The sequence below is a fragment of the Trichechus manatus genome, unplaced genomic scaffold, assembly GCF_000243295.1.
Source record: "Trichechus manatus latirostris isolate Lorelei unplaced genomic scaffold, TriManLat1.0 scaffold00067, whole genome shotgun sequence".
Taxonomy (NCBI): domain Eukaryota; kingdom Metazoa; phylum Chordata; class Mammalia; order Sirenia; family Trichechidae; genus Trichechus; species Trichechus manatus.
This window is the reverse complement of record NW_004444003.1, coordinates 13,881,241-13,904,299: the sequence shown is the minus strand read 5'-3', so window position 1 is coordinate 13,904,299 and position 23,059 is coordinate 13,881,241. Positions and strand designations below refer to the sequence as shown.

General features: G+C 43.6%; 1 protein-coding gene across 1 annotated transcript; it reads left to right on the top strand.

The window, feature by feature from the left end:
• Positions 1-20,687: 20,687 nt before the first annotated feature.
• Positions 20,688-21,133, top strand: LOC101358846 (calmodulin-like protein 3). The gene is given in 2 exon segments (XM_004391245.1): positions 20,688-20,736; positions 20,739-21,133. Coding segments are annotated over 2 exon segments (444 nt in total).
• The last annotated feature ends 1,926 nt before the right edge of the window (positions 21,134-23,059 follow it).

Here is a 23,059-nt window from a genome sequence, read left to right as displayed (position 1 = left end):
TATGCTCTCTCGGCCTTGTTTGTCCTCTGAAATGATGTATTTGAGGCTTTGTAAGGACAAGGCTGTATGGCTGGGGCTGTAGACTAAATTCTGGGATAGGAGTAGGGCTCAGAGATAAGGCATTTTTCAAGAAAGAACAAATCAAAAATAGCCCATGGGGAGCTATTTGAGTTGGTGAGAAAACTGGGGAAAACTGGAGAGCAGGTGGGGTTCATTTTCCTTGCACACAAAGTTCTAAAGGCCTAACTTTTAGGACCTGTGGCAAGCTAGGTAGGGGAAGCATTTCCCATTGCCTCCTCTTCTGCCATTTATAGGCCAACCCTGGTAGAAGATTCTTCTGCATCTTCAGTTGTTCAAACGAAAAGAATTACAATTGGCCCCAGCTCCTGGGTGAGAGTATAACCAGAAAAAATAAAACAGTCCCTGTCGAGTTGACTCTGGCTCATGGAGATCCCATGTGTGTCAGTATGGAACTATGCTCCATAGGGATTTCAGTGGCTGATTTTTTGGAAGGAAGTTATCAGGCATTTGTTCCAAGGCATCTCTGGGTGAACTCGAACCTCCAACCTTTTGGTTAGCAGTTGAGCACATTCACAATTTACACTGCCTAGAGACTGGGGGTGTGTGGTTTGAGAGTCTAAGGGGTTGGGAAAGGCAAAGTGGGAGGTGGCCAGGTCTGTACAGGAGGACAAGAAGCTAAGCTGCCTTGGCCTTGAGGAAACTGGGTTGGAGAAAAAGAACACCAGACCAGGATTTGAAAGATTCGATGCTAAGCCTGACCCCACTGCTTACTACCTTTGGGATTTTGAGAAATTACAGTTCTCTGAGCTTCAGTTTTATCAACTGTAAAACTGGTTAATAATACCTAACCTAACCTTTATACCTTTGGGGGCTGTCATAAGAATTAAAATGGAAAAGTATTTGTGGGGGCACTTTTAGGGTCTTCATCATCATTATAAATAGCCCCCTTTTAGTTTCTCTTCCTTCCAACAGGAACTAACAGGCACTGGGCCAGCTGACCATCCAGTAAATGAATGACCTCTGGGAAACGTTACATATTTAGTATTTCCAAATCATAGGCTTGAGACAAGGGCTCTTTTTTTAACACAAATGGTGCAAAGGAAGAAGATAATGATCCTTGGATCTGATAGAGGACCAGGAAAGAGAGAAAGACCATGATTGATGTCTACGGTCAAAGAGGAAAGGAAACAGGATGGCTTTTATAATTCTAGGTCCATGGGTCCCATATTTAGGGCCTAACAAAATTGGGGATGGGGACTGGCACAAGACAATGTTTCTTTTCCCGGTGGTACCCACTCTTCTCAGTGCATGTCCTTGTGAACACTGGCATGGAGGAGACAGAAAGGGCACAGAACAATTAGAACTGGGAGAGCAAGACTTCCATTCCAATCTGACAGCACCTCACTGCCTAAACTGTGTAGAGCCACAGTGATGCCACTGCTGCTCCGTTTACCTGAGAAAGAGAGGTGGCCCCTATTTACCCATGAAAAGGCTCAGTCCCCATCAAGGGAAGAATCCTGTAGAAAGACTTCGCAATGTACCAGTTCCAGGGGAACCAGCACAAACTGTCCCTACCGTCTCAGCTGGACCTGTTTCCACAGAGAAACCTGTTCTGCAGGAGCCAATGACCATGCAACAGGGATTGTCAAATGTTTCCTCCTTGTGGAGCTCACACCTGCCCCTCTAGGGAGGCCCAGCCAGAGCAGGTAAGCAGCGCTGAGCTCACGCAATCTGTCAAGCACTGAGTGGGGTGTCCATTCTGGGGAGGGGCCCTGGGTGGTACTATGTTCGGGGGGAATAAAGACAGGGTCCGCCCTGGAGAGGGGTGGAGAAAAGAATGGAATGTGACTCCTGCTTTGAAATCTTCCTCTCCAAACAGAGCTCAGAGATGAGAATGTCTATAGTTGAGATGGAATAGATACCATGATGTGTCCCAACAAGAGGTCAATCAGCAGACGCAGAGCCTAGAATGGCCTGATGGGCAGAGAGTAGGAAGACCACCCCATCTCACCACAACCACCTCCTAAAGTCTCTGCTACCTTCAGACTCAAGTCCTCCACAACCTGCCCTCCCCACATGCCTGCCTCTGCACCCTCTTTCCTCCCAGGGTGGGCCAGTCCGCTCACTGGGAATCGGATCAAAAACTCTATTCCCACCTCCAAGCCTTTCTCAGGCCTTTTTCTTCCCTCATCCATTTCTACTCATCTAGACTGCACACTTCCTTCAGTTACTCCCTCCTGCCCCCTTTCACACATAGCACTTTTTATATAACCTTGTGTCGTGGTTTGAATTATGTCCCCCCAAAAATGTGTGTATCAATTTGGCTAGGCCATGATTCCCAGTGTTGCGTGGTTGTCCTCCATTTTGTGATTGTAATCTTACATTAAAGAGGATTAGGGTGGGATTGTAATACCACCCTAACCCAGGTCACATCCCTGATCCAACATAAAGGGAGTTTCCCTGGGATGTGGCCTGCACCACAGGAGATAAAAGGAAAGGGAAGCAAGTGGAGAATTGAAGGACCTCATATCACCAAGAAAGAAGTGCCAGGAGCAGAACATGTCCTTTGGACGCAGGGTCCCTGTGTGGAGAAGCTCCTAGTCCGGGGGAACATTGATGAGAAGGCCGACAGAGAGAGAAAGCCTTCCCCTGGAGCTGATGCCCTGAATTTGGACTTCTAGCTTACTAGACCGTGAGAAAATAAATTTCTCTTCGTGAAAGCCATCCACTTGTGGTATTTCTGTTGGAGCAGCACTAGGTGACTAAGACACCTTCGTAGCCTTTATCATACGGTAGGTGCTGAATACATGTTTAAAGAATGAATGAAGGCATCAGTGATTGATCAATTGGCTCACAATGCAATCCCCTGATTTACTTAGGACTGGTATTGTTGCCCCCAGTCCCAGATGAAGCTTCAAGGGGTCAAGTAAATTGAATAAGTAACACAACCAGGTTGGTTACTAGCAGAGTCAAAACTAAACCCTCTTGTCTAATTCCAGGCCCACATCTTCCCCTGAGCCATGATGCCTCCTAGTAGGGGTTCAATGCACATTAACTGAATATCTGGTCCTCCCAAAGTGCATTTTGCATATTAGATCCTCTTGCTTCCAGGTTAAAGTATCCCATATTGAGCTTTGCCCATTCAATGACTTTACTCTCAAGTCTTGAATGTGCCCCAGAGCTGCTGCCCTCCAGCTGGCTTGGGGGGTCAGGCTGGTGATTTGTGAAGACATCAGCTCTTTCTTGGATTTTCGAACTGTGAGATCATTGAGTTGAGAAGGAGGTGAACTTTCCTGCTAGACATTCCCATACTTCAGGTTAACATGCTTGACATTCATTTATTAATGATCTTGTCCTCCCACTTCTGCGGGCAGTTACAGTGATAACAGGCACTGTTAACCCCATTTCAGAGACAGAGAAACCAAGGAAAAGACAGAAGGAACTCATCCCTCCCAGGTAAAGCTGGAATGAATATATATTATGCCATGACTTACTTCGCATTTACCATATACTGACTGCCCCAGGGATTTCATTACTTTTTTAAAATGTGTATATGGCTAGTGTTCCAACCAGGTGTCTTTTAGTTCCTACCCCTATCCACCATTTATAGTTGCCCAGTGCTTGATCACCAGTGCCATGGATTTCTTTAACATCTGACTTCCAAAAACTATAAGCCTGTTCACAAATATCATTTCAGGTAGCATTTTGACATTCCTACTGTGGGATTGATTGTTAATTTTAGAAGATACGTACATATTTACAATTATTATCCACCACCAAAACTTTCCCAAGTGCTATATACTGCTTGGAGCCCTGGTGGCACAGTGGTTAAGAGCTTGGCTGCTAATCAGAAGGTCAGCAGTTCAAATCCACAAGCCACTCCTTGGAAATCCTATGGGGGAGTTCTACTGTGTCCTATAGGGTCACTATAATGTTGCTATGAGTCGGAATCAACTTGATGGCAACTGGTTTAGTTTGGGTTTTGGCTTTGGTATATACTACTTGCTCACAAATTCAAATGTCCTTTTTCATTCAACCCCCTAACTCTAATTTCAGTCTTCTTTTCTTTTCTTTTTTTCTACGATAGGCTTTAGTACTATACCCACTGCTTCTCTTAACTCTTTTCCTTTCTAAGAAGCTTCTACATTTCTGCTGGCCGAGAAAATTTTAAGTCTTACTAATGTGATTTGCTGTGTCTCTCTTTTCCCCTCCCCTTATTATTAGACTCTAGAAGCCATTTTCCAGGGCACTGTTGCTTGCCTTCTTCTCTCTTTCAGTCCTGTCCAGACAAGTAAGAGTTTCTCAGCACCTAGGAGCAGAGCTTGTTTCTCCTTCATGCTTCCTTCTTTTGGGAAGTTCCTAATTCTTGTTCTGAGGCTCACACTGACTTTGAGCAATTCATGAGAAGCAAGTGACAGTGCTATCCTTATACTATTTTCTTAAGTTCCCCTGTCACAGCACAGCCCTGTGTCTTACAGCATATGGCCCCTGGTATTCACACCACCCTTTATAATAGAATTTCTAAAGACCTTTTGCATCGGGGTTCAATAATGCCAGTTGCCACCAGCTTCATACCTTACTTAAATACCTATTCTACCCTGGCAACACGTCACTGCCTAAGCTGGGTAGAGCCACAGTGATGCCACTGCTGCCCCATTTACCTGAGGGAGAGGTGACTGTAACATATATTGAGCTCTTTCTATGTACCAGGTACTAAGCTAAGGGCTTTCCAGCATGACCTCTTGTCCTCATATTTGTTCTGTTGTACAGATAAAACAACTGAGACTTAGAGGTGTCAAAAACTAGTTAATGGAAGAGCCTGCAGTTTGACTCTAGGTTTGCCTCACTCCAGAGCCCAATCTTTTATCCCCTGCCTCATAACACCTCTCTCATTACCTTATAGTTTTAACCTTTTTTCATATGCCATTGAAAAGATAGCCAAAGCACAGCTCAGGCAACCCTTAGAGATCTAATAAGATTTGGCAGCAAGACTTTTGTGCCCAGAAGCACACCATTCTGTCACAACTTAGTCATGCAAACACTTCTGGAAAAGCATACATATAGCTTAATGGGTGCCCCAGTAAACTAATCAGGGACCTCTCTTTGATCTGGCAGAGGCGAAGTGGCTGTGGAGTGGTGGTAAAACCACAGGATATACCAGAAAGGAGCCGTGCTTTACTCAGGGCTGTGCTGCTCACCGATTTTGCGGCCTTAGCAACACACTTAACCACTTGAAGTCAGTTTTAAATTTTAAATTAGGTAATCTGGTAAGTGTACCTGGCACATAAAAGGCTCTGAATAAATTTCTTTGAAAATCCTTGGAAAGAACTTCACCACTTGCAATATCCTTTCAGCATCACCTTAATCAATCTGTACTTGGTTAAGTTTACCATTATCTTCTTCTGGAATATTCTATGACAAGTTGCGCTCTGATTCTTGCCTGGCATTCTTTCTGATAACCTAGTCTTTGCCTGTGAAGAGTCTTTATTTGACCTTTGGTTTTTATTTTCCTCCTATTTTTACTCTAATTTCTTCACCTTAGTTTTTAATGTCTCTGCTCTCCATTAAACATGTGGAAAAAAATTCTATGACTCTTAAAAGATCTTTAGCCTTACTCTTCTTTAAGAGCTTTCTTCACATTTTTTTTTTAGCATGTCAGACCACTTCCTGGCATCTTGAAAAGAGAGCAGAGCTTTTCTCCTTCCTTGATCCTCCCTTTTATTATAGTTTGCCTCATTACCCAGCCCTGCCACTCCCTCCTCCTAAGATTCTCCAGCTTGGATCTATCACCATTGCATGATCAGAAAGGACAGATGTTTTGCTTTTACATGTTACAAACTCTCTTTTCCCTTGCTCATAAATCCTGTCATTTATACTAGTCCATTGGCCTTTTTCGAGTCTATCCCAGGCTGTTATCACTTACAGTGAAATAAACTTCTCTTAGAACTGGTCTTCTAAACCAGTTCTAAATCTCTGTGCTCACAGTCATTTTATTTGTTTGTTTTTTCTACCTGTAACATTTTTTCCTGAGATGCATTTGAAATTCCTTCCTCAAGGTGTGTGCATATATGTATTTTGTTTGTTTGTTCCCATAGTTTAGAAGACCCCTGTTTTGTTTTTAAAAGCGGAGGGGAGGAGATGAGGATGTCGTGGCCCTTTTCTCCTACTGGCCTGCATGAAGGGCCTCAAACCCAGCCCCTTCACATGTGAGAAATCATCTATTTCCTTTCTGGTACAAAAATGACACCTGGGGTCTTCTCTCCCAGAGCCACCCCTCTGCGATGGCTGCTACTGCCCTGGCACTGCCTTCAGGTCTAGAAGTCAGGGGCTTCTCATACCATGAGTTCTCAGGGAGCCAAAGTGGGCTGCTCTCCAGAGCTTGCAATATAGACATACCGGAAATCTGGCTTCCAGTAAAAGAGAACCTTCTCTCTCTCTCTTACATTCCACTTGGTTACATAGAGACCACAGATACGCTCATTTCAGCTAGTGTCTTAGCAAAAGAGCAAGAGTTATTAGCAAGAATATCTCTTCCAGCTTTTAATTACCTCTCTCCCAAGAACTCAAACCAGGCACAAAGCCTTGGGGTCTGCATGAGGAAATTCAGTGTGGTGGGGGTAAGGGAGGCACAAATTTAGCAATGGGATGTCAGATCTCAGGGACAGATCCTATCCTGGCCTTGTCCCTCCTGTCTCTCAATTTCAGTGGCATTATTGGGCCAGTAATATACCTTGGCCTCTTGCTTTCCTTGGGATGAGATCTTCACAGAAACCACCTCAGGCGTTAACACAGATGCTTCTGATGGACCCACCTGCCCATTCACCTGAAATGCCCTGCCTCTTCTGAGTCCTAGTAGTGAACACAACCTAGACCCATTCCCTTCCCCACTCCCACCTCCAAGTGCTATACTCTTCCCTCATCCTATTTACTTGCTGGAGTTCAAATATCAGTTCCCCTAGGGTGAAGCCTTTCCCGATTCCTCCATAGTCACTCCATCCTCTGGGCATCCTCAGTATTCTTCATAATGTGACTAGACCATGAGCTCCTTGAGAGTGGGAACTTTGTTACAGTCATCTTGATCTCCTCAGGCAGGTCATGGTGCTAGCACAAAGCAAACTCCCAGTACTTACTAACCTGATGAATAACTACTGAATGAATGAATAAATGAAATACAGAGCTCTGTCAACATTTAAAGTTCTTTTTTTCTCCGCAAAATAAAATCCATTTTCTCTGTTCATGTGAATCACACATCAAACTTCTCATTTCCAAGAATTTGGCTGTCTTCAGATAAGTCCCTGGATTCATCTCAATGTAATTTGTAACAAGGGTCCCCATCAAATATTCTTCCTTGTAACTGTGTGACTTGCAGCCTCATGACACCATGTCCTTGCTCTCCTCAAAGAAGCAATGTGTGATTTCTCCTCTTTTCTCTTCCTTCTTCTGTGACATATTTTTATTTGAACAATCACTTCTTGAGGTATCCCACACGTCAGGTATTGCAATAAACACCGGGGAATACAAGCGACTCTTATGAGAAGCTAAAGAGAGAAGCCACATCTATCACATCCCCTACTTTTCTCTTTTACTCCTCCTTTTGCTTTTCCTCCCTTCTTTCACGCTAATTCTTTAGCATGTTTTAGTCTTCCCTCGTACTTTGAACCTAACTTGCCGCTGATGTTTACTCATGGGATGTCCTTGTCCAAAGTAAGGAGGGCAAATTCAGAACTTAGCACATGAAATTCCCTCATTTCTTTGCTAACTGCTATCTCCTCTGCACTTCTTCACTGAGTTCTCTTGGGCCACACCACACTTCCACTCTCCTCCTCTTCTACCTCTTGAATGACTGCCACATTTCCTAGGGTCATCCCTTCTCTGAATCATCAAACTTGGCCTCTTCTCAGCATGCAATACTCAGTCTTGGGTGAGGATCTTTTGATCATCTCCATATTCCTTTAGAGATGAGGTCAGGAGCTGTTTGTTCTCTTCATCTTACAAATTGCAGAAATGGACACACAGAAAAGCCAAATGGTTTTCCGCTGGGCACACTCTCAGAGTTGGGACTGCCCCTGAAGACTCTTGTTTCCCACTGAAATGTACCATCTACGTGGCTGATATCACCTGTATCATAAGCCAGCCTGCCCTAGGGCTCTGCCTCTGCCCTACCACAGAGCACAATTCTGGGGTACAAAGCCCTCTATTTATCATCACCTGATTTTACTGGACTTAATTATCTCAGGAAATCTGAGTTCTATACCAGCTTAGCCTCTACCTAGCCATGTGACCTTGGTCAAAGCATGATCATTCATTCATCCATTCAACAAATGTTTTGTTGTTGTTGTTAGGTGCTGAGTTAATTTTGACTCATAGCGACCCTATGTGACGGAGTAGAACTGCCTCATAGGGTTTTCTAGGCTGTAATCTTTATGGAAGCAGATCAGCAGGTCTTTCTCCCTCCCGCTGGCGCTTAATAATAGACATTCAACAGATGTTTATTGAGTGTCTACTAAGTGCTAGGGTCTGTGCTAGACCCTGGGGAGGCTCCCATGAGCAAGAAACTCTCTTGCCTTCAGGGAACTTTGAAGCTGCTGAGATTCCCTTGGCAACTAGAGCCTTTTCACCTGGGAATGAGAGGAGGGCACTGAATATCCCTCAGGTCCTGTTCCATAAGGACAGCCTGTCTTAGGCAGCACAAAGAGGGCCTGACTTGGAGCCAGGAGACTCTTCTGCTAGGCCTACTTTTGCCACTCACTATCTAGTTGTATAAGAGCCCTGGTGGCACAGTGGTTAAGCACTTGGCTGCTAATCAAAAAGTCAATGGCTCGAACCCACCAGCCACTCCCTGGGAGAAAGACGTGTCAGTCTGCTTCTGTAAAGATAACAGTCTTGGAAACCCAATGGGGCAGTTTTACTCTGCCCTATAGGGTCACTGTGTTGGAATCAACTCAATGGCAACGGATTTGGGGTTTTGTTTTTTTGTGGGGTTTTTTTTTTCTGGTATCTACTTGTATAATCTTGGGTAAATGTTTAAATACTTTGGGTTACAATGTCTTCATCTGTAAAATGATGGGGTTGGACAAGATGGTAGCTTCCAAATTTCTTTAGCAGTGGAAATCACTTTTCAAATGGACTCTTATTCATTAATATAATAAAATAATAATTAACATTTATTGAGCTCTAAGTTCCAGATACTCTTCTGAGTCTTTTCATGTTAGCCTATGAGCCAGGTGTTATTATTGTGCCCATTGTATAGCTGAGGACCTGAGCCATAAGAACTGCAACTTGAGTAATACCTATGAAGTAGTTAAAAGCAGAGCTGTACTTGTTAGCCATGGTGGGAAGGAAGGAGGTAAGGCAACCTGGGGCCCTCCCCCTTGCCTTCTCTTGCCTCTTGTGCAGTCCCTGCAGTACCTCCACAGAATCCAAATGTTTCAAAGAACATAGTTTTAAAACCTTGGAGTAAATGACCTCTAAAACTGACTCTGGTAAAAATGGAGTTGCACTTTGCCTCCTTAAAGTCACTTATCCAGATACTGATCTCACCCCCTAGACCCTCCTGTTTTCTCCACACCTCACATGCTTACCAGTAGGCACATATGTTCACATAGAGTGAGCCACATGTGCATGTGTGTGTGTGCACACACACATACACACAATCTTCCTGTATTAAATGCTAAGGCTTTCATCCCAATCATAAACTTCAAAGACTTGGAACTTAGAACAAAAGCTTTTCCTGCCTCTTAGTGAGTTCCACATCCCTCAGGGAGGGGCAACTTGTTTTCTTGAAGATAATTATTATACCCCTCTGTGTATGGGGCTTAAAGTAACTATCCTACTTAGCCAATTTTCAAGTGCATCTTGGTATAAAAAGATTTGTGGCATGTGGTCCTAGCTCCTCAATAACATCAGTCCGTTTAATATTTTTCTGTTTGCCAATTTTTTTTCAAAACACCAGATCAAGTTTGGAAGCCCGGTGGATTACACAAACAAAGGTCCTCCAGAACCAGCACACTTTCTTCCTCCTCTGTTCTCCTCCACCTTCCCTTCTGCTCCCCAATACTTTCCCAAAACCCCTTCACCCACTACTACCAACTATACCTCTGCAGTAACAAAAAAAAAAACAAAAACCAAACTTGTTGCCATCAACTCAATTCTGACTCATAGTGACCCTGTAGGGCAGAGTAGAACTACCCCACAGAGCTGTAATTTTTACAAAAGCAGACTGCCACATCTTCCTCCGGCAGAGTGGCTGGTGGGTTTGAACCACCAACCTTTAGATTAACAGCTGAATGCTTACCACCGTACCACCAGGGCTCCTTCCCCTAGAGTACAGGAGGAAGCATTAAGTGAGTGCGTGAGAAGCTACCTGGGAAAAGTTACCATCTGCGGTACATATCATAAGAAATAGCCATTTTCCCGGGAAAGCAGGAAGTCTGAGGATAGATTTTTACTTATTTGGCTACTTTCATTGTGAGACGTATTATTAACTTGCTTTTGTTTTGGAGGATAATTTAATCCTGATTTAATCAAGCTTGGCCTCAGGAATTAAATGCTGTTACAGCCCTCATGTTTCCATTTGCATAAATGGATTGATTTGGGTGCTTAAGGAGCTGACTTCAGCAGCTGAGGCACCTAACAAACTTGATCACACTTAAAAGGTAATCTCAGCACAGGGGTGGGGCACCCCTGAAGGCTGACCTAATAAACCAACCACTTAGTGGGAAAGAAAAAAAATGGAACCTGACATGAGGACACAGCGACCCAAGGGGACTTAGGAAATTCTCATGCATCCAATTATTCAGCCTCCTTGGCACTTGTCAGGCTTCGTTCTATCAGTGAGGCCCTAAATCATAAAAGTGAACCATCTTTCCACTTTATGACGAAGCAAGAGGCAACATGCAATGACTCTGTGAACTTCAGGAAAGGCGTTTTCGTGACAACCACCTAAATGATCATCTATCTGGTTACTTACCAAAATTCAATTAAACTAATCACAGCTGTGATCCAAAACAATTATCTCCTTCCTGAACTTAAAACTCCAGCCCAGGACTGAGCCCTGCATGAATTCTGACGATTCACAGAAGACTGATCAAAAGTCATTCAAAGAATCGGGTCATGTACCTTATCTGTAACAGTCTTTAGTCAGGGCTCAGCTGAGAGAAGGTGGGAGAGGAAGGCCCAGGACCCCTCGTCCCCACAAAAATGCCCCCATTGTTTGAAAAGATCCTTTCCTGGCAATACAGATTACTAAGTGTTGTTTTGCCCTTTTGCCCTGTGGTCAATATAAATTGGTTGTAATCCTTACAGAAGGAGTTGGCCAGCCTTTTCTTCCACAGAGCCGCTGGGTGGGTTCAGACCACCAAACTTTAGGTTGTTGTGTGCCGTCAAGTCAATTCCGACCTACAGCAACCCTACAGGACAGAGTAGAACTGCCCCATATAGTTTCCAAGGAGCGGTTGGTGGATTTGAACTGCCAACCTTTTGGTCAGCAGATGAACTCTTAACCACTTGGCCACTAGGGCTCCAACCTTTAGGTTAGCAGCCAACAAACACTCTAAAGCAGTGTTTCTCAAAATGTAGCCCCAGACCAGCAGCGTTAGCATCAATTAACTGGAAACTTGCTTAAAATGCAAATTCTTGGAACTTACCTCAGATCTACTGAATCAGAAACTCTGGGGGTAGAGCCCAGCAATCTGTACTTTAAAAGGCCCTCTAGTTGATTCAGATAAAGGCCAAAGTTTAAGAAAAACTGCCCTAAAGCAGGAGTCCCTGGGTGGTATAATGGTTAAAGAGCATGGCTGCTAACCAAAAGGTTGGTGGTTTGAGACCACTCAGAGACACATCAGAATAAAGGTCTGGTAATCTCTATTGAAAAATCAGCCACTGAAAACCCTATGGAGCACAGTTCTACTCCAACACACATGGGGCTGCTATGAGTTAAGTCAACAACAACTGGTTTAACTGGCCATATAGCAAGGTTTCTAAAACTTGATTGTACATTAGAAGCACCCAGGGAGCTGATGAAAATCATTAGGTTCAGGCTAAAATCGATATCAATTGCATCCAGGTATTTAGCCCACAATTTTATTATCTCATCGTGTTCACAACCTGTTTGTCTCTATCATTGTTGTTGCATATTAGACTGTGAACAGCACAGAGTCCAGAACAACTTAAGCCACGTACCCTCCGCAAATTCAGGTATGTCTGGTCATTTCTAGAAGATGTTCCCGACGGCACGTCACTGATAGGAAGCTTTGATGCACAGAGCAAAGACCTTGAATCTCACCAGGTTATAGACCAGGTGAGAAGACATAGCCTGAGATGAGATAATCAAGGCACTTACTCTGGAGCATGTGTTTGGGAATCAAGGGGATTCTGAAGAGGTGTTATATTTTAATTTTGCATTTTGTATGTTTCCTAGACTGACCCTCCAGTCATAAAAGGGTTGCCCACTCTCCCATGGGTACAGTTGGAAGCACTACCAAAAGGGCCTTTGGCAATGCTCCAGTAAATCCAGTCATTTTTCTAGGATCCTCTTGCTGCTCTTTATTCAGAATCCTTTCCCTAGTCCCTGTTTGGACACTTCAGTTGAACTGTATGCCTAACTTTCAGATTCAGCTTTGAACCTAGAGTGTGTCTTTCAGATCATCTTTATGTACTCTCTACTAAGAAAAGAAAAAAACTTGTTGCCATCAAGTCAATTCTAATTCATAGCAACCCTATAGGACTGATTAGAACTGACCCATAGGGTTTCCAAGGCCGTAATCTTTACGGAAGCAGACTGCCACATCTTTCTCCCATGGAGTGGCTGGTGGGTTCGAACCACCAACCTTTAGGTTAGCAGCCACATGCTTAACCACTGCACCACAAGGCCTCCTTCCATTTTGGAAGAAGTACAACCAGAATGCTCCTTAGAAGCAAGGATGGTGAGACTTTGTCTCACGTACTTTGGACATGTTATCAGGAGGGACCAGTTCCTGGAGAAGGACATCATGCTTGGTAAAGTAGAGGGTCAGTAAAAAAGAGGAAGACCCTCAATGAGATGGATTGACACAGTAGCTCCAACAATGGGCTCAAACATAGCAATGACCATGAGGATGGTGCGGGATTGGGCAGTGTTTCGTTCTGTTGTGCATATGGTCACTATGAGTCGGAACTGATTCTACGGCACCTAACAACAACAACTAAGGAGAGAAGTCCCACCTCACCCCTAGATTTGTGCGCACTTATCACTTGGATTGTCCTCTGGCTTCTCTCTAAGGAACCTGTGTCAGAGTCCTAGGGTGGGGCCATAATAAACAGCTAGTCAGATAAAAGTGCCAGGTGTCCAGAAGGTTTGCAGAAAGTTAAGAGGTCCATGCTTCATGGGGCCTGGCAGCCAAAAAGGGGGTGGGGTTGTGGAGATGTGAGTGGCACAGAGGAGAAGCCACGGTGATCTTTCGTGGTAGATGTCCAGAGGTGTGAAACATCGGCAGCTGTTCCCAGTGGGCAACATAAAGGTCACCAGTTACCAGGGAGTCACTCAGCAAACTTGAGAATAATAAAGAAGGAAATGACAGACAACACAAGATGAGTAAAATGGAAGGCTTGGCCATTTGGGCAAGACCATTTGAAATATACCATGGAATCTTTTGAACCAGAAGGGAAGGATTTGAAGGGAGGATAAGATTCTAGCAATCCTTCTCATGCAGGTGGAGCCAAAGTTGCTCTTTCATGATGGTGTGATTCTCTTGCACTCCATTCATTGAACAAATACTGATTGAAGTCTACTAGGCATAGGGCCTATCCTGCCTCAGGGGGCATGATGGGAAAAGAAGTTAGAAACAGCCTGCCTCTTATGATACTTACATGGGGAGAAACAGAAAATAAGCACGTGGACAAATAAATGAACAAGACGATTTAGGGGTTTGATAAGTTATAAAGGAAATACAAGAGGGGAATAAAATATAAGGGTTGAAGTGGAGTAAACGATCAGGGAAGGCCTCATGGGAAAGTGAATTTTATTTTCGACTGAAGCAACATGCGGAGCCAGCTACTTGAAGGTCTAGGGGTAGAGTGTTCAAGTGGATGGAGCCGCTCCTGCAAAGATACTGAGGTGGGAATCAGACTGGAGTGTTCAAGGAGCAGAAAGTAGGCTGATGTAGCTGGAGCATAGTGATGGGGGGTGAGGATGTGGTGACAGAGAGGAGGGCAGGAAATAGTCATGCAAAGCCCAGATAGCCACTGTGGGGGGTTTGGATTTTATTTGAAAACCAAAGAGAGGCCATTACAGGGTTTTGAGCAAGAAATAACATGAACTGAATCAAAACATAAAAAGGGAGACCAGTTATGAGGCTGTTGCAGTGGTCCTGCCTCCTGATGACGGTGGCTTTGACTAGGGTGGTACAGTGGAAGTATTAAGATACATTTTAGAGGTAGAGCTAAAAGACTGGATATGAATTGTGAGAGAAAAGGAGGAATTAAATATGTTTTGTTCTGTGCTTTGATCAAAGATTCTGTAGAAGAATCTTGATCAAAAGGGGGAAAGATACAGAACAAAATTTCAAATTCTCATGGAATCTAGAATTTCTAGAGCCATTGAGGCTGGATGAACACCTGAAACTATTGCCCTGAGATAATCTTTAAACCTTAAACCAAAAATATCCCCCGAAGTCTTTTTTAAACCAAACAACAGTTTAGCTTAACTACTAAAAAGCGTCTGCCTTGAGCACTCTGCTTTTTTAAAGAACTATCTATATGGGATCAAACTGACAACAGCAACTCAAAATCTTAGACAGGAAGCTTAGGGGGCCCTGAGTTAATGCTAATGCGGGGAGGGGAACAATTCAGAAAAGTGTGAGAATGGTTGCACAATTTGAAGAACGTAATCAATGTCATTGAATTGTACATGAGAAATGGTTGAAGTGGTATATGTTTTGCTGTGTATATTTTCAACAACAATAAAAAGAACATGTTTTGTTCTGAACAATTGAATGAATTGGGTGTTTTTAAAAGAAATGGCGAAGACTGAGTCCAGGAAAGCAGTTTGGAGGGAACAAGGACCAAGAACTCTATTTTGTCATGTTAACTTTGAGACACCTATTAAACACCCAAGTGGAGTTGTCGAATTGGCAACTAGATACATGAGGTGCTCAGTGGAAAAGGTACGGTAGAGATATACTCTACATCAACAAGTGTATCTTGATATTTTTCTATACTGTAGAGGCATTTATGGCGTGGTAGTCTCAGAATTCTCTTGTCTCTTTTGCAGTTGCTAAATAAGAAGGTAGAAGATTAAGCTGGTGATGACTATGGGGAAAACAGGATGGGATCATAGCTGTGCCTCCTAAACTGGAAGATCAAGGTTCCACTCCAAGTCCTCAAATTGGCAGTTGTCTAACCTTAATTAATTTGCTAATTCTCACTTTCCTTATCTATAAAATAGAGACACAAGATAACGTAAATCAAAGTACCTAATGCAATGCTTGCCATGCGGCGATTGTTCAAAGAATATTAAGTGAATCCATAAATATTACATTGTTAAGGTTTATGTTTACAGTGGGGAGTAAAGCAAATAGATGAGCAAATGTTAGGGCTCATGGATGACTTTATCAAGAGAAAGAGAGAGGGAGAATCCCATTGCCACTCTCAGCCACATTCATACTAGCAAGGTCACAGGAATGACGTTTGTTGAAAAAGATTGGGGAAGCCTGATCTATATCTTTCTCTACAGTACCCAGCAGAGGAGGCACATTCACAAGGGTGCTTAACAACAACAAAACAAAAAACTCCTTTTTTTTTTTAACAAAAGCTATTATAATATCAATTCATGAGGAAAAACAAAAATCATGCAAGAGTAAAAGACTCACTCAAACTGGAAGATAAACAATAGATTTTAATGCAACCGAGTGCGCAAAGTTCATTTGTATGGTTTCAGATTCCACACTGCAACTAACCTTTAAGAAGTTACCACTGGTCAAATTTTCATGTAGTATCAAAGAATAGCCACAATTATCTGAAAAGGCTCTTTTAAATGTTTCCCTTTTTCTAAATGTGTATGAAGCAGATTTTCATACATTTCAATCAAAACAACATTTTGCCACAGATTGAATGCAGAAGCAGATATGCTTCTATTAAACAAGACATTAAAGAGATCTGCAAAACTATTGTTTAAAACTCCATTCTTCTCCTTATTTTTCATTTTGGTAAATGTATTTATTTTTCACAAAAATATGTTATGCATGTTAACATGTAATGGGTTTGTTATTGCTATTTTTTAAAAAGGTAATATATACGTATTTTTAAACTCTTAAGCTTTAATTTCAAACACAGTAAATATTGATAGATATACCCTATGTAAACAATAATATTTGCAGCCCCCAATAATTTTCAAGTGTTTAAAAGAACATTCTGTTGGGAAAGGAATTAGTGTACTGGGGCGAGAGACTGTAGGAAGAGAAATGCTGATGCTCATGAAAGCAAACATACACTTTGTCACAGTTTCCTAACCAGTGAGTTGCAACAATTTGGCCCATCACAGCACTATCCTTTATGAGTCACCTGAGTAACTCTGTTTAAAATCTTCGCTGAATTCTCTTTCAATGTGTCTTTTTAAAGAACACACTTAGGAGAAGGTTGGATGTTTGAGCCACAAAGTCTATACCCAGAAACCAACAGACACTTGCTGGCCACTAGCCTCACCGTGGATAAAGTTGGCAGGAGGCAAGAACATATTCCTGTCTGACCCTGAAGTTGTTCATCCATCGACTGCTTCAGAAATGAGGTTTCTATGTTGCCAGCCCTTGGTTCTCTAGGAGACTGTCAGTTACATGCCCATGTCCAGTCGGTTCTCCTTCTGCCTCCTGCTACTGCCCCAGTATTATTTCACGAATACTTTTCTCTAGCAGCCAAGTAGGGAAAGTACAAGAAGAAATGCATAGCAGTCTCTTTTCAACTAGATAGCTTCTCTGACAGTCAAATGCAAGACAAAAAAGCATTGCTTCTATCAATTATCATACTTTTCTATAATGGAGCCCTGGTGACTCAGTGGTTAAGAGCTCGGCTGCTAACCAAAAGGTCAGTGGTTCAAACTCACCAGCCACTCCTCAGGCGAAGATGTGGCAGTCTGTTTCCATAAAGACTACAGCCTTGGAAACCGTATGGGGCAGTTCTACTCTTTCCTATAGGGTTGCTACGAGTCGGAATCGACTCGACGACAACAGTCTTTTTTTTTTTTTTTATATATATATAATAACTTTAGCATTCTATAGTCTCATACTCCTAAGAGATGGAGAGTGGCTATATTACTAGGTTCTCTGCCTACTTTATTAACCGCAGAGAAATACAAAGAATACTGGTGGGCATTAAGGTGGAAAGTGTATTTTACCTGGGATATTTTTTGAATCTTCATTTATTTCCCGATAATAAAAACAATACATAGTTAATATTTAAAAAGAGAAAATGTGCAAAGACTCTATAAGAAAATGAAAAGCACCTGTAATCCCATCCAAGGTATTCACTATTAAGTTTTTTCATTAACAGGTTTTTCATCTATGAATATATCTATGTATGTACATGTATTTTTTAAATAAATAAAATCACATCATTCACACACGCAGTTTTGTATCCTACTTTTTTAAACTTAATTCATCAAGAACACTTTTCCGTATCTATATCATCATTATAAAGCCTGTCTATTATTTCATGGTATGGATGAAAGATAAGGTATTTAACCAATCTCCTATTGTTGGATATTTGGGTTGGAATTTAGAATGGAGATCTTTAAATATTTTTAAAGAGCTTTGGGGTGAGAATTCTAATGCTTAGGTGCACAGTCAAGAGCCCCTCTCAAAAGGTGACAGACAGGTCCCTATGTCCTAGGGTTGGCAAGAGAAGCGAGAGGAGGATCTCACCAGAGTGTTGAACAAGTGATAGAGCTACCATGAGCAGAGCCATACATTTTTCCAAAGCCCCCTCATGGACAGAGCTGTAGCCATGAGCCCTATAAAGGGTGTGACTCAGCCCACAAACATAGGTGTAAAAGAAAGAATGCCTCATGATTATCTATAAAGGAGTCCCAATTAAGCACTCAGCTACTAACTGAAAGGTTGGCAGTTTGAACCCATCCAGAGGCACCTTGGAAGAAAGGCCTGGCAATCTACTTCCGAAAGGTCCCAGCCTTAAAAATCCTATGGAGCAGTTCTACTCTGCTCATCTGGAGTTGCCATGAGTCAGAATTGACTTAACAACAACTGGTTTGATTTTGATTATTATCTATAAATCAACTTATTTTGTTCTGTTTTTGTTTTCAACCCCTCCTCTACAAGTATTGGAAACCCTGGTGGTATAGTGGTTAAGAGCTACAGCTGCTAACCAAAAGGTCAGCAGTTTGAATCCACCAGGCACTCCTTGGAAACACTATGGGGCAGTTCTACTCTGTCCTATAGGGTCGCTATGAGTTGGAATCAACTCGATGGCAACAAGTTTGGTTTTCTGGTTTTTCTGTCAGTATAGCAGTGATTCCTGGTCAGAACCTCCCTCCCATCCCCACCTCTATGGCTATGTCACAGGTCTTAGGCAAGGCCAAAAAATTGGGGATGGGGGCAAGTGAGGAGAAAGCCTTTGGTCACCGAGGTGTCTGTCCCACACAAGTGAGCTCTGGGATGCCCATCATCTCCTTACTTCTTCCGTGCTATTCCTGGTCATGGGACTCTATTGCGAGGCTGCCAAAGGCTTCAGAGTCTGTATGCTGATGAACTTCCAACTCTATACTTTGGACCCTCCAGCCATTCTGTGGGAGAAAGATGTGGCAGTTGACTTCTGTAAAGATTTACAGCCTTGGAAATCCTATAGGGTCGCTATGAATTGGAATCAACTAGAAGGCAGTGGGTTTGGTTTGGACCTGCCTTCTCATCTTCGCTTTTGGACAGATAATGCCCTTTCTATCTCGTATAATTGATTGTTCTGAGGAGTACATTCCTCTCACGTGTTATTGTTTATCTTATGTGCTTAACTATTGTTTGGCTGGGAGGTGGTCTCCGGGAATGGCTTCAATTTCCAGGTCAGAATGTGTCTTAGGGCCATAGTCTCAGGGGTTCCTCCAGTCTCTGTCAGACCAGCAAGCCTGGTCTTTTGTGTGAATTTGATTTTTTGTTCTACAGGTTTCTCTCACTCTGTCCAGGACCCTCTGTTGTGATCCCAGTCAGAGCAGTTGATAGTGGTAGCCCAATACCATCTAGTTCTGGTCTCAGGATTGTGTAGGCTGTGGTTCATGTGGCCCATTAGTCCTTTGGACTAATTGCTACGTCCCTCTTTCTTCCTCCCCTTGTACTGTCATCCCCTTCTCTGCAGCCATTACACTGGCCTCCTCGATGATCCTGACCATGCCAAGCCCTCTCCCACCTCTGCACTTTTCACTTGCTTGGCATCTCTGCTTGAAAAGTCCCTCCTTCTCCTTCAGGTCACCCACCAGTACCATCTCTGCGAGAGGTCATCTTTGACCATCCTTATAAAAGTAACCTCCCAGTGTTATCTCCATCATCATCCTTTTTGTTTCCTTCATAGCGTTTATCAAAAAATCTGTAATTATCTTGTTTGGCTTTCTTCATTAGTTTACTTGCTAACTAGCTGTCTTGCTGATGGAATGTAAGCTTCCTGAGGACTGGTTCACAGCCTAATTCCCAGATCCTAGAAGACAACCTGCACATAGTAGGCCTGCAATATCCTTTGCTGTAGAGTCAATTTCAACTCATAGTGACCCTGTAGGACAGAGGAGAACTTGCCCCATATGGTTTCCAAGGAGCAGCTGGTGGATTTGAACAGTAGACCTTTTGGTTAGCAGCCGAGCTCTTAATTGCTGCCCCACCAGGGCTCCAGGCCCTCAACAGATGTTTCCGAATGAATGAATATGTTGGAGGAAATCCTTCTCTGTCCATGTTTATTCTGAGGCCAAGAAAACACTCTGTTTCTACCCTGGGGTGGGGGGTGGGGGGTGCACCTTTTATTCTTCTCTGAAAACCCCCTTAGGTACCCTAAGGTTTTGGAGACCAAAGACCAGGAAGGGAAGTTCTTTTCATCAGAGGCAATTTCTGCTCTTTACCCTTCAACAAACCTCAGCTGAGGGGAAGAAAGAACACAATGCTAGTTGGGGAGACTGGGTGACAGGTGGAAGACTGGAGAAGAAGAAGGGAAAAGGGAAAATTCAAGGAGAAAAAAAAAAGGTAATTTCTGTCAATATAGCCCAGCAAACCTTAGTTGAAGGTATTATTACAGCTGGTTCATCAAAGCTCTGTCTGATGTCAGGATGGAAATCTGACTGTCTTTCACAAAGAGAGGTGTTAGCTGGCGTTAGCTCAATTGGCAGACCGGCGTTGTTCCTACTTCCGGACTCCAGTCTAAACAGGACCCGCCGTTCAGGTAACTGCAGGGCGGGGAAGTCTGTGAATGGCGGCAGCCCAATCCGCCAGACCAATGGTGAGGGAGGACTCTGCTTCTTAAGCGCCATTGATTCAAACAAGGGCTAGAATACCAGACAGACAATCCGCCCCACAGATCTTCCCCTGTCATTCCAGAGTTTGGGAAGAGGAGCCCAGCCTGCTGCCAGGTGCTGAGTGGCCAAGCAGAGCTCAAGGGCACAGACCGCGGCGTGGGGCACCCATCTCTTTCACCACCCTCCACTCTCCCCCAGCATCATGGCCGACCAGCTTACAGAGGAGCAGATCGCAGAATTAAAGGAGGCCTTCTGTCTGACAAGGATGGGAACGGCACCATCATCACCCGAGAGCTGGGCACCGTCATGCGGTCCCTGGGCCAGAACCCCACCGAGGCCGAGCTCCAGGGCATGGTCAATGAGATCGACGGTGACGCCAACGGCACCATCGACTTCCCAGAGTTCTTGGGCATGATGGCGAGGAAGATGAAGGACACAGACAGAGAGAAGGAGCTCCGGGAGGCCTTCCTTGTATTCGACAAGAACCGCGATGGCTTTCTCAGCGCAGCTGAGCTGCGTCACGTGATGACCACGTCTGGGGAGAGGCTGAGTGATGCGGCGGTGGACGAGATGATCCGAGCAGTTGACACGGATGGAGACGGACAAGTGAACTATGAGGAGTTTGTCCGCATGCTGATCTCCAAGTGAGGCGGGCTGGGGAGCTGCTCCAGCCCAGCACAAATGGTTCCTCTTGGCTTCGGACTTCACTGGCGAGTGCCTGTGTCGCTGTTTCAAAAGCCTTAGTCCTCAGATTTCTTCCTTCATTCCTCCAGCTTCTTCTGGACTCTTTTTTTTTTTTTTTTCTGGTTAGTTGACTCAATCCACTTTTATGCATCTCATTTTCCCTCACTCCTTCCTGTTTTATGTTCTCCCTTTATGTTCTTTCTTTCCCACCTTCTCCTTCAAAATGACACTGGGCACTCCCAAGCCTAGCAAACAGTAACATCCTTTCATTACTCGGGAGCAGAAGTAGAAGTGGCATTACTCCGAAAGGACAAGTACATTTTGCACTGACTTTGCCGTTCATTGAGATGTGAGCAGTGTGACATCTTAGAGCACTCTGGCCATGACCTCTAAAAGGGCACTCAACACTTGGACCAGGGTAGCTGCTAGCCCTCATCGATGCCTGAATCCCCTGCTGACTGAAGACTTCATCTGCTGTTGTGCTAAGGACACTGGATTCGGGGGCGTGGGAGAAATCTTGGCACCTAGAGGGAAGGGTGGTGATGGAGACTTTAACATCTGAGGTCAGGCCTCTGAAAATCACGACTTGCCTTCCATAAGGCACTTGCTCCTTCTATTCTGTCTTTGCTAAACCTCTGTGATTCATCTTCTGAGACTGGGAGTAAAAACTGGGGTCAGTTGTAACATGTTTGTCTTAAGCTGGATGGAGGGAAATTTGAATGAAAGAGAGAGGGAAACTGCAGGGGAATAAATAAGAGCTCAGTTCCCTATTTTGGTTGTTTCTTTTTCTTTTTTTGTCTGGTTCTGACTAAAGTGATCTTTGTTGGGTCCAGGGTTTAAACCAGGGGGGATCTCCATTTTTGTGCCTTTTGAAAATGCGATGAATTCTTGCACTGGTGGGTGTAGTGAAAAGAGAGAAGTCTGGAGAAGGTAAATCTGGAGTATTTATTTTAAATAGAAGGATAAGTTGGTAGCAAAGAGTGGTTAATGTAGAGCTCCTAAAGATCTAAGTCAACTGTAATTGAGAAGTCTGATCACTGTTTTTATTTCTCCTGCGTTGGCTCTCTGGGTGTTGTGAAATGCTCTGTGGTTAGAAGAAAGTGAGGGACTGGAGAATGCTAACTGTATACAGGTATCCCCCGCTTTTCAAAAGCTCCCTTTATGCCACTTCACTTTTGTGAAAGACCTACATTAAACAAACAAAAACCCCAAATCCATGCCTTTGAGTCAATTCCGACTCATAGGGACCCTATAGGACAGAGTAGAGCTGCCCCACAGGGTTTCCAAGGAGCAGCTGGTGGATTGGAACTACAGACCTTTTGGTTAGTAGCCAGGCTTCTAACCACTACGCCACCAGGGCTAGGCCTACATTAGTACCCGTTTTCTGTTTTCGATAACGGAGAGAAATCCAAAGAGGATTTTCACTTATAGGAACAAAGTGAGAAGCAGAAATAGCATTCAGCATTTGTTTTGTAGCAAGCCATTAAAGTGGCAGCGCCCCGCACCGCCCCCCCACCCCCGCCCCATCCTCCCAGCAGCAAGAATGGCGTCTTCAAGCTCCTTCCCCAGGAACTACACTCACCATCAAGCTGCCATAGCTTTGAACTGTGTCTGTGAGCATCTGTGCTTTACCTCGATTTATTTTGTCCATCCTTTAGCAAGATGTCTCCTAAAGTATCAGGAAAGCATAAGAGAGCTCGTAAGGGTGTTATGCTTAGCATAAAACTGGACCTAGGTTATTTTTTGCATCTGGGAACGTTCAAAAATTTTTCCCATATTATTGATGGTAAGTGCTTCTTCGCTTTATGCCATTTTGGCTTATGAAAGCTTTCATAGGAAAGCTCTAACTTTGGATAGTGGGGGAAACCTATATTCAGAATACAAGGTGGG